This window comes from Ochotona curzoniae, unplaced genomic scaffold (assembly GCF_017591425.1).
Source record: "Ochotona curzoniae isolate NIBS_2020 unplaced genomic scaffold, NIBS_Ocur_1.0 contig_291, whole genome shotgun sequence".
NCBI lineage: Eukaryota > Metazoa > Chordata > Mammalia > Lagomorpha > Ochotonidae > Ochotona > Ochotona curzoniae.
In genome coordinates this window covers 12,684,291-12,696,627 of record NW_024465649.1, presented here as the reverse complement: position 1 = coordinate 12,696,627, position 12,337 = coordinate 12,684,291, and the positions used below count along the sequence as shown (strand labels likewise).

Below are 12,337 nucleotides of genomic sequence, written 5' to 3'. Positions count from 1 at the left end.
TGCTTTCTGGTTTTAGCCTGGTTCTGCCTTAGCCATTGCAGTCACCTGGGGAGTGAACCAGTAGATGGAAGACCTTGCTCTCTCTAAATCTTTCAAATAAATATATATTTTAAAAAAACTGACTTGGCCTGTTCCCCTGGAAACCCAATATAAGTGAGAATGTCTGCCATAACAATAAAGAAAACCTTGTCTGAACTGAGCAGAACAAGACCTATTTCCACCTGATAGGGATTTCCTAACTTGGGGCCTCTGTGTTCCCTTAAAATGGAGCATTTCCTTCTGGGAAATGCTGGATGCCATGCCCATACAATTGCTCTAAGACACGGGATCTTTCAGGGCACAAAGCCTTTCAACAGGGAGTCCCACACCTGTCCTATGTGGTCTCCTCCTTGTAACAGACTCATATCATAGGCAAGCAGATGGCTCTCCAACGGCCACCGGAGCTGCTTCTGGGGCTCCTGCTCATGAGGAGCTCACAATGATTCCTAGTGGACCAGCTCTGGTTTCATACCCTAAATGCTGAGTTCAATCCAAGAGGGTCCCCTGGTGGACATCGTCATAAGCCGCTTTACCTTACACCGTTTTGAATTGTAAGCATAGGAGCTTATCTACCTGAGGAACTTCAAGCTTTTAAACTCCTTTGACAGTTTCCTGAGACTACAAATGATAAGACATCTGGAGGTGTATAGCATCAATACCCCATAATTCAACAGGATTCAAATTCTCATGAGTAAGTAGTTACGGGACCACCCCTATGATGGAGCACTATCACAAGACAGACTCCAGACTGACTGTTTCCTGCATCCTGAGTTATAAGATGGTGAAGAGATTAATTTTGCTTAAAATTCTGACTGTGAAATCATCAGCAAATGTGTTAATAATCAGCGTTAGAACAGACATTTGGCGCAGTACTTGAGACACCACTGGGAACACCTCCATCCTGCACCAAACGCCTGGTTCAAGTCCTGACTACTCAATTCAACTTCCTGTAATGCATCCCTTGGGAGACCGCAGATACAGTTCAAGTATTTAGGACTCTGCCACCCATAGAGAAGAACCAGACTAAGCTCTGGATTCCTGGCTTCAGTCTAATCTACATCCGGCTGAAGGTATCTGATGAGTGAACCAATGAGCCAAATCTCTCCTAAGAGGTACAGCTGCCTCTGCTCCCCAGAACTTCACTGCCATCTCCACTGAAGACAGGTATAAAGAATTCAAGATTCATTTAAGATGAACAGTTGTCATTTTCCTACTCACAGACGGCCTTTATTATTCAGTGTTTATCAGCATTTTTTCCCTAACAAAAGGAAGAAAATTGTCTTATATAAGGGTATTTCAAAAAGTACATAGGAAACTGGGGTTAAAAGATAACTTTATTGTCTTGTTTAAAAAAAAAATTGAAAATCAGAGACCACTACTGTGAAGTATCTGGCTCAGTTGCCACCTGTGCTTCCAGTATCCCATGTGTGTACCAGCTCAAGTCCCTGCTGCCCCACTTCCAATCCAGCTCCCTGATGACATGCCTGACAAAGCAGTGGAGAACAGTCTAAGTGCTTGGAGCCCTGCCATCCACATGGGAGACCCAGATAGAGTTCTAGGTCCCTGGCTTGAGACTGGTCCAACTCCAGCCATTGTGGCCATTTGGGGAGTAAAGCAGCGATGGATGAGCTCTCTATTCCCATCTCTCCCTGTGACTGTGACTCTGCCTTCAAATAAGTAAATCCTAAAAAGGAAAATTGAAAGGCATAATTTCTTCATAATACCCGTCTTTCCATGAATCGTGTGAAAACCAGATGGGGTCAAAAAAAAAATCAAAAGTCAGGGACAACAGGGATCTTAAGACTACTTCAATAATCCTTCACTATTTTGTTTTCATTATTTTAAAATAATTTTTCTTTATTCTGAAAAGCAGTGTTACAGAGAGACAAGGACAGACCAATGGAGAGATCTTCCATTTGCTGATTCATTACCCAGATGGCCACATCAGCCAGAGCTGAACCAAGCTAAAGCCAGGAGCCGGGAGTTTCTTCAAGGTGCCCCACACGGGTGCAGGGACCCAAGGCCTTGGGCATCCTCTGCTACTTTCCCAGGTGTGTTAGCAGAGAACTGGACAGGAAGTGAGCAATCAGCACATGAACTGCACTTCAGGTGGGATGCCAGTGCTTTAGCCGGCTATGCCATCACATCAGCAATGGATTTTAAAGTCAAAGTATAAACCTGAAATTATATCAATGCCATGTGTTTTTTAAAAATTGCTTTAATTCCAAAGTTACAGAAGCATTTTGATTCTATTATTTAAAATTATTTTATATCTTCTCTCTGCACATACCACCCTTCCATCACACTCCACACTGACTGCCACCTCCCCCTAAGGACATGTATGAACCCTCTCTGGTTTCTCATTTCCCAACTTCCTTGCACATCTATCTTCTTCCTCTTACATCCACGGCGTCCAGGCCTTTAGCTCCTATTGTTCTCTCCGTGGGTTTACAGTCTAGGTTTGAATCACTTTCACAAATTCAGTTAAACCTTGCATTGCACCGTGCACATCAGTTTTGCTTTTTAATTTGCTGACTCCAACTAACATAAACACTACAACTAAAGCATGTGAACATACCTCTTCCTCAGCAGCCTAAAAACCAAAGAATGTCCAGAAACTAAATCCCTCCTAGGACTTGGCAACAAAACCAGGCTCCCCAGGTGAACATGTGTACTCTTACCTCTCGGTGCCGGTGCAGGGAACCACAAGGAAGCTGTGCTGGCCCCTGGTGATCACGGCAGCACACCACGCCACGACCATCCCCAGGGCAGCGTGGACGAAGGAATGCAGGAGCTGCTGAGGGTGAACAATCTTCCCAATCAGGGCCAGCCTGGAGCAGGGAATGGAAGGCACGACTGCAAGGGAAACACACAACTGTGGGTGACAGCGTGCAGCACGTCAAGTGAGAGGATCTGAATGCACCCTCTCCTCACACAAACACCAGGGCAGGAAGAAACGCACACTGCCAAAAACAGCACAGAAAAATTTCCAGTAAAATAATTTGAGAAGAAAAATCAATAATAAAAAAAAAAGGTACATACACAAGGAAAACCAAAAACTCTAGAGACAAAATCTAAGGAAAATGTGATTAGCATTTTTGATTAAAATTCCCTGAGAGCTCAAAGGTGTCCACCCTAACCCTCGCTGACAACATAAAAAAAGAAATAATTCATGAAAGGAAGACAGCAGGTAAAACTGTTGCTTGTGATACTGGCACCCCACATCAATTTGTTTCTAGACCTGGTTCCTCTCCTGATCCAGCTCCCTGCTAATGTGCCCAGAAAGGCAGCAGAGGATGGCCCAAGTGCTGGGGCCCCAACCATGGGAGACCAGCAGGAAGCTCCTGACTTTGCTCTGGTTCATCCCCAGCCATTGTAGCCATTCAGGGAGTGAACCAAAGGATGAAAGAGCAATGTCTCTCTTGCTTACTCTCTCTTCTCACCTCTAACTCTGACTTTAGAATAAATAGAGAAGAGCCAAGCACCTGCTATGAGGGAACAGGAAAGCAAAGCAAAAAGAAATCCATCAGCGTACCCACAGTTAGGGTCTGAAAGGCTGTGCCTGACTTCACAGAAGAGCACTGAAGAGCTAAAAATGGGAACAAACAGGTGTCAGAACGCCTTGTCATTGTGTCTTAGGGACAGACCCAGGAATTAGAAAAGGCACACGAACAGGAAAGAACAGTAAGCTTTGTCAAGGAACCAGTGGATCTCCTAAGCAAACCCAGTACTCTAAAGCTTTTCGGGAAGTCACAGAATTACCCACTTTTCTAACTGAAATTAAATCACCTGGCCTTGACATAGAGCCCTGTAAAAGGATTAAGATTTATTTATTTTTATTAGAAAGGTAGATTTACAGAGAGGAAGATCTTTCATCCACTGGCTCACTCCCCAAATGGCCTCAACGGCCAAAGCCAAGCAGATCCAAAGCCAAGAGCCAAAAGCTTCTCCTGGGTCTCCCACATGGATTTAGGGGTCCAAGGACTGGAGCCATCCTCCACTGCTTTCCCAGGTCATTAGCATGGAGCTGGACTGCAAGTGGAGCATCTGGAACATGAACCAAGGCCTACATGGTGTGCTGGTGCCCCAGACAAGAGGTCCAGCCTGCCATACCACCATGCTGGCCCAAGGAATTGTTTTTATAATACATCAGGATGAACACCACCTATGAACTATTTAAAAACTTTTATTTTAACTGCACTAACGCAGACCTTAATCAGATGCATCATTTGATCCATTTTTAAGTGCAGCTTGGGGACAATAAATACATTCCCAGTGTTATGCAACAATCACCATCACTCATTTCCAACTTTTCTGTCTTCCCCAACTGAAGCTCATCAAGCAACATCCCAAATCCTGTCACCACCATTCCTTCTGTTCATGATAAATGACTACTCTACACAGCCCTGTGAGTGGAATCATACAGTACTTTTCCTGAAAGTTCTAAATTGAACAGAGAAAACAACACCCAAATGAATTGCAATGCATATCACTCAGAACATATGATTTTGTACTCTTTTAAATTCCAATACAAGGGCCTGGTGTGGTAGCCTAGTGGCTGAAGTCCTTGCCTTGCCTGGGCCAGGATCCCATATGGGTGCAAGTTCGTGTCCCGGGTGCCCTGCTTCCCATCCAGCTCCCTGCTTGCGGCCTGGGAAAGCAGTCGAGGATGGCCAAAAGCCTTGGGACCCTGCACCAGCATTTGAGACCTGGAATAGACTCCTGGCTCCTGGCTTCAGATTAACTCAGATCCAACCATTGAGGCCACTTGGGAGTGAAACAGCTGATGAAAGATCTTCCTCTCGGTACATCTGATTGCCCAATAAAAATCAATAGATCTTTAAATAAATAAATAAATTCCAATACAAAGCACAGCTTAGTATACACATCCACATATACAATGTGTTAAGTCTATCCTCAGTAAAATACATTCACATTCTCTTTTATATATACATAAATTCTCATATATATATATATATATTCACATTCTTAACATGGTTAACATTAGAAACTTACCTGCATAGAACTCCACATTGAAAATGCTTATTATTATTATTACCACCGACAGCAGCAGAAGGTAAAAGATGATATAGGAACTATACAGGTCACTGAGAGAATCTGAAACATAAGAAATTAATTAACAAAGTTTATTCATTCATATTGTCCTATTCCATACATTGCAATGTAGGAAGAGTTCTTGGACACCAAAAATACCTTTCATTTTAAAAATCACTGTTCCTGGGCCTGGCATGATAGCCTAGTGGCTAAATCCTTGCCTTGCATGCACCAGGATCCCATATGGATGCCAGTTCATCTCCTGGCTGCTCCACTTCCCATTTAGCTCCCTGCTTATGGTCTGGGAAAGCAGTTGAGGATAGCCCAAACACTTGGGACCCTGCACCTGCACGGCAGATCCAGAAGAAGCTGCTAGCTCCTGGCTTTAAATCAGTTTAGCTCCAACCACTGCAGCCACTTCAGGAATGAACCAGTAGATGGAAGATCTTTCTGTCTCTCCTCTCTATGAATCTGCCTTTCCAATAAATTTAAATAAATGTTTAAAAAAAAAAGAGAGAGAGAGAGCCCACAGTATTCTTTAAATGTCCAAAAATTACTCTAGTTTTCATGGACTTTCTTTAGTAAAAGGCGAAAGATTTATACGATCTGAAGAGAAACCAGAGTATGACTTTCAATCATTTAAAAAAATAATTTCTTCAAGAAGCTGTTGGCAGCTTTACTGGGACAACAACTCAAAAATTACATGTTGGGGCCCAGCGGTGTGGCCTAGCGGCTAAAGTCCTCACCTTGAAAGCGCTGGGATCCCATATGGGCGCCAGTTTTAATCCTGGCAGCTGCACTTTCCATCCAGCTCCCTGCTTGTGGCTTGGGAAGGTAGTCGAGGACAGCCCAATGCTTTGGGACCCTGCACCCATGTGGGATAGCCGGAAAAAGTTCCTGGTTCCCGGCTTCGGATGGGCACAGTACTGGCCGTTGCACTCACTTGGGGAGTGAATCATTGGATGGAAGAACTTCCTCTCTGTCTCTCTTCCTCTCTGTGCATCTGACTTTGTAATAAAAATAAATAAATCTTAAAAAAAAAAAATTACAGGTTGTAATTTAGACCTTGTTCTGTGTACTCCAAATCATGTTAGAATATCAGGTAAAATATTACCATATGCAAGTATTTCATTATGTGAAAAAGAAATACAATGGTTAGTAGTGTATCAACAAAGAATTTTCTTAAAATGCAGATGCCATTTTTCAATTCTCTTCTTAATAACCACAACTAGCTCTTTTAGCTAAAATTAGAGTAATAATTTTGGAAATAATACAATCTATAAATCATCTGACGAGTTTAACTAAAAAAACACGATGTTCCTGAGGATGCTAACAGGCACATTTTTGGGGAGCCCAACAATCGATATTCCATCTCAAAGTTCAACATATGTAAATATTATGCCTCAAAACTTCAACAAGAGAAGCAAAATGGACTGAATAGACTAACACTCACTAATGAGATGAACTGTTATTCTTACAAGTATTGGGACCAAGGCCGGTGTTGTGGAGTAGCATGGTAAACCACCACCTGTATCATCGGCACCCATACGGGCACGCATTCAGACCCAGATGTTTCATTTCCAATCCAGTTTTCTGCTAATGTGCCTGGGAAAGAAGCAGAGGATGCCCCAAGTGTTTGGGGTCCTATACGCACGTGGGAATCCTGGAAGAAGCTCCAGACTCCTGGCTTTAGCCTGGCACAGCCCCAGCCACTGTGGCCATTTGGAAAGTGAGCCCACAAATAGCTCTCCCTCCTTCCCTCTTCCTCTGTATCAATACCTTTGCAACAAATAAATATATAAATCTTTAACTCAATCAGAAAAACTAAAGGTTCTGGCCTTGTGACACAGTGGATTCAAGATGCCACCAGACATCCCACATGTTTGCTGCTCAAGTCCTGGCTACTCTGCTTCTGATCCAGTTCCCTAATGCGCCTGGGAAAGCAGTGGAGGACAGTGTAAGCTCTTGGACCCCTGCCCCCATGTGGGAGGCCGGACGGAGTGGCTGGCTCCTGGCTTCAGCCTGGCCCAGCCCCAGACCATTACAAACATTTGGGGAAGGAACAAGTGAATGGAAGATCCCTTGATGTCTGTCTGTTACTCAGCCTTTTAAGTAAACACATCTTAAAAAAAGAGAACAGGTACACTGAGAAGAAAATGGCATAAATCAATCCAACCTTGAGAGACATCATTACTAGGACTGAAGAGTCCCTGGTGATGAAATGGAAAAATATTTTATCCCCAGTGCCAATTCTAAACATCTGGTAAGAGCGCCCAAATACAGTCTGGAATGTGGTATCAATGGACACAGGCAGGTGGCTGCAGAAAGACTTGTTGCTCCTGTACCAGCAGATGCTGTAACTTCACTTGCACCCTGGGGATCATTCAAGAAACGATACAGATCAATAACAATTTCATGAGCCTGGGCCAGCATCAGGACACAATGGCTGTCCCACATGAGGATCACCTCAAAGCGTAGGCTGCTCTCCCTCTGACCCAACTCCCGGTTAACGCGCCAGCAAAGGCAGCAAACAGAAGGTGACAAAGAATGAAAGATGGTAACGCTGCATTTCAAATAAGTAAAATCTTCAAAAAAACAAAACAAAACATGACTTCAACTCTCCCTGCATTTCAAAAACAGTGAAAACTAAATAAATAAAAGGCATGGTCACTATGTGTGTACATATATTAAAAAATATATTCAGATGGTGCCCGACATATAGTAGATAGGCAATAGCATCTTCCACTGTCTTTCCCAAGGCCATTAGCAGAGAGTGGGATCAGAAACAGAACAGCCAGGACTCAAACCAGCACCCATTTGGGATGCTGGCATCACAGGCAGCGCCTTTACTTGCTATACCACGACACTGGTCTCTCCAACAATGTTTAATTTTTAAATGTCAAGAGTGGAGCCCACATCTTCCTCAATTTCTTCATCTTGAATTAGTTTCAGAAGCAGAAACAGACATCTGGAGAATTCTTATCTGCTGCATTATTTCCCAAATGCCGCCCAGGGCCCAGGAAGGGGTAGAGCCTGCAGCTGAGGCCAGGCGCTCCAGCCAGGTCTCCCATGTGGCTGGCAGGGACCTAACTACTTCAGCCAGCACTGCAGCCTCCCCAAGCATTGCAGGAGGAAGCTGGAGTGAGGAGCAGGAGGCTTCAGCCCCAGGCACTCACTGCACCCCCAAGCCATAGGCCTGATTCTAAGAAGCACCTTCGTCTTCCTCCATCTTCTCATCCTCACCAACGTTGGTGTCTAACTCTCTTCCTTCATCCTCAATTCTTTCTTCCTCCTATCTTATAAGTTGCAATACAGAAATGAGGTATTCTTAATTTCAGACTTTTAAAAAAAAAATACATGCAACTTTCAATAAGTAAGAACAACAGGTCTCTTGTTAGACACCCACTATGATGGAGCAGGGGTTCATGCAGGGTCAAGGAGCTGCTTGGGAGGCCTGTGCCCACACTGGAGTGTCTGGGTTTGAGTCCTGGCTCTTCCACATCTGTCTAGCTTCCTGTTTATGTGCACCCTTGGGAGGCAACAGATGACAGCTCGAGGCCTTGGGTCCTTGCCACCATGTGGGAGATCTGAAACAAAACCTAGACTCTTGGCTTCACCCTCACCCAGACCTGACTGGTGCAGCTATCTAGAGTGAACTAATACATGGAAAATGCTGCTATAGTGCACTAAGCCTCTGTCTGTGGCACCAGCATCCCACTTGGGTGCTGGTTCATGTTCTAGCAGCTCCACCTCCAACCCAGCTCCCTGTTAATAGCCTCAAGAAAAGTTGGGGAAGATGGTTCAAGTCCTTGGCCCCATGCACTCCCTGGGAGATCCAGAAAAAGCTCCTGGCTTTGGACTGGTCCAGCTCCAGCATCTGTGGCCATCTAGGGAGTAAACCAATGGATAGAAGACTTGTCTCCGACTCTCTTTTGCTCTGTAACTCTTTCAAATATCAATAAACTTTAAAATAAAACAACAAACAATATCATTAAGGCTGCCTAAAAAAAGATAAAAATTACAATTTCATCTTTTTGGGGTACTAATCATCTTTGTCTTATCATCATAGGAGTACTAACTTTACATAATAAAAAGATGGTTTGTGTGACACTGAAGTGTCTGATGTAACTACTCTGATGTAGAATCTGGGCAGTCATTTAACAAGACAGTGTGGGAAACCATGCAGTCCTGACGTGAAGCAGGTCTTTGGGTCTGGCCACGGCATCCTCACTTACCTGACAGCCATTGCACAGGGTGGAGTAAGTCAGCGCTGCTGAAGAGCACAAACGCAGCAGTGCAGGCGGGGAGAAGCAGCACGGACCAGATGATGCTGCACACTACCCTCCAGCCCAGAACCTGCAAGGCAGCAGAGCAGCTTCTCAGTGGGGGAAGTCAGCCAGGCCATGCGCTGCGCAAATCCCAGCTCTACACGTGGGACACTACCCCACACCAAGGACGAGGCAGCTCAGGCGGCTTACAATGCTGCCCTTTGGCTGGGCGGCAGGTGCAATATCTACCATCACACTGTTCGGAGGATGAAGGTGCCTTACTTACACAACTGTATCTGACAGCAACTAATAATTGTGCCTCCAGGTCTAATTCACATCAATATGTAAAGGCCGAGTACATCCCAAGCGAACCATCTGTACTTTATACCTACCAGTATTATTAGAGATGCCATCCTTATAGAGCGACTTGCGCATATTAACACTGTTTTCATGTCTGATTTGTCAGTGCCTACTATAAAGGAGATACAACAGCAGAGACCCGGGGAGGGGGGTGCTTCAGAAGGAAAGTTACAGTTGTCTCCACGTTCTGAAAGGGAACTGTTTCCTGTTAAGTAGCCCTGAGGGGGCCACATGCAGACAAGGGACACAGCAGGTAGGTGGCCGTCCACCAGGATGACCAAGCCAATGTCCCAACAAAAGCAGGGGAGGTGGAGAACAGCCTTGGAGGACGTGGACGACACAGAACAGACGCTCCTGTAGCTAAGAGTGCAGAAGAGGCGGCAGCACGCGGGGGCAAAGCCCTATAGGGGTCTGAGGTCTCCGCAGAGGCCAGGCGGCGCTCTAGATACAGCAGCGCCTAGCTCAGTCCCACGCCAAACACGAGACTCCAAACTCGAACCCCAACCCCATCCTCTAATGAAGGTCAATTCTCCCCAGTTTTGGACACTCACTTCTTACTCTCAACTTCTTACTCGCAACTAACTTGTTGGTATCTAACTTGTTGGATACACACTAGCCATGCTGCTATAGTATTCATCTCCTGCCCACTCTGCCTCAACTTTCCCTCGGGTTGCCCCTCACGAATAGGGCGCTTCCACGAGCCCGCCCCGCCCCCCAACTCTTCAGCACCCCAAAGGGCCCCGTCTCCACGCGCGCGGCCCACGCCGCCAGGGCGCAGGCGCGACCGCAACCCGCCCGCGCCACCCACGCTCGCAGCGCGCCACAGGGTCTCGCACTCACGCGCCACAGGATGTCCCGCGGCCTGCCGGCCAGGGGCCCACTCATGGCCGTGACCATGGAGACGGCAGCCCCTACTGTAAGCAGGGCCGCGGACAGCGTGCCCACCCGCCGCCGCAGTTCAAAGCGGGGAAGGCCCCCAAAGGACCCTTTTGGGGCTGCCTCAAAGGCTGCCTGCGCAAAACCGGGCACAATCCCTGACCCATCCCTTTGGGACTTCGTCAGTACAGGCTCAACGGGCCAACACTGCCCAGCGTTCACGTCCGCCACAGGGGGCTGTGACTCCAGGAAACGCCCTCTGGAATCCAAAAGGTCCCTTCGCAGCAAAGACCGGCGGGGCGCCAGAAATTGGGGGCGGCGCTGCATGCTGGGAACTGTAGTCTCGACGGCTCGCTGGGGTCCAGGACGGAAAGCGTTGCATTCTGGAACTCGTAGTTTCAAAGAACAGCATGCTGGGAGTCCAAATCTTCCTGGTAGTGCCATGAAGCATTTAGGGAATGGTAGTCTTTTTTCCCCCTAGATTTATTTATTTTTATCGCAAAATCAGATATATATACAGAGAGGAGGCGAGATAAGAAATAGCTTCCGTCCGATGACACTCCCTAAGTGACCACAACAGCCGGGTGCTGCACCGATCCAAAGCCAGGAATTCAGATCCTCTTCCAGGTCTCCCATGCTAATGCAGGGTCCCAAGGCTTTGGGCCATCCTCAGCTGCTTTCACAGGCCACAAGCAGGGACCTGATGGGAAGTGGAGCTGCCGGGAATTAGAACCAGCGCCCATATGGGATCTGGGCACATTCAAGGAGAGGACTTCAGCCACTAGGCCCCACTGCCGGGCCCAGAATGGTAGCCTTTTATAAAACCTGGCCGCAGTATTAACTAATCTGAATTTGGCCCATTCAAACTACCTGGGAGAACTACTTGCCCTTTTTTCTCATGATTTTTTTGTTTGTTTTATTTTTTTTTTTAGCTGACTAAAAGCGAATTCCTAGGATACTGTGGCCCTGTCACAATACATGCTCAGCACTCTCTTTTGAAATTTTTCAGATCTCCCTCGAAATTTTGGATTTAACTTCCTAAGAGGTGATTCCTATTTCTATCTCTGCCACTGATGAACTGGAACATCTGGGTTGTCTCTGAGCCTCAATTTCTTCATTTTTAATGATCAAGGTTAACTTGGCACACGGTTGATACTCTGAGGACATAATAACTACATTTTACAAATATTGTTTAGGATGAATTTCCTGCCAGTAGAAAAAGAAGCCTTTCACCAATTCTAGGGCCACTGAATGAAGTCTGTCTGATTGCTTTGTGTGTCAGGGAGATTCCTGGCTGAAAACTGCTGTTAATGCTGCCCTCCAGCATTCGCCCCCCTCCTCTAGGAAAACAGAAGAAACTCAAAGGCTAGTGACCTCACTGCGATCCCAGGGGCTGCTCTGTACAGCCTGCTACTAATGACTTGGTGATGTTCACTTACGAAACCATGCTCATGTCAAGCATATTGGAAGTACTGAAGAACTATCAGGGGCTAGCACTGTGGTGTGCAGATTAAGCATCCGCCTGCAGTACCAGCATCTCATCTGAGCACTGGTTCAAGGCCCAGCTGCTCCACTTCTCAGGAAAGCAAAAGATGTCCCAACTGAACCCACATGGGAGACCTGGAAGCAGTTCCTGGCTCGAGACTTTGGACTGAGGCCATTTGGGGAATGAACCAACAGATGGAAGATGGCTCTGTCTCTATTTCTCCTTCTTTCTCTCTGTAATCTGCCTTTGATAT

General features: G+C 46.1%; 1 protein-coding gene across 2 annotated transcripts in view; it reads right to left on the bottom strand.

The window, feature by feature from the left end:
- The window catches only part of NDC1 (NDC1 transmembrane nucleoporin), a 56,424-nt gene extending 45,596 nt beyond the window's left edge, over positions 1-10,828 (bottom strand). The window contains exons 1-4 of one of the 2 annotated variants that reach the window (XM_040978519.1): positions 10,563-10,828; positions 9,330-9,450; positions 5,056-5,157; positions 2,721-2,895 (exon numbers count right to left, since the gene is read on the bottom strand). In XM_040978519.1, the coding sequence (XP_040834453.1) occupies positions 2,721-2,895; positions 5,056-5,157; positions 9,330-9,450; positions 10,563-10,619 (455 nt within the window). In that variant the 5' untranslated portion in view covers positions 10,620-10,828. The remainder of the gene's footprint in view (positions 1-2,720; positions 2,896-5,055; positions 5,158-9,329; positions 9,451-10,562) is intronic. The other variant, XM_040978518.1, reaches the window with a different exon arrangement.
- Between the last annotated feature and the right edge of the window lie 1,509 nt (positions 10,829-12,337).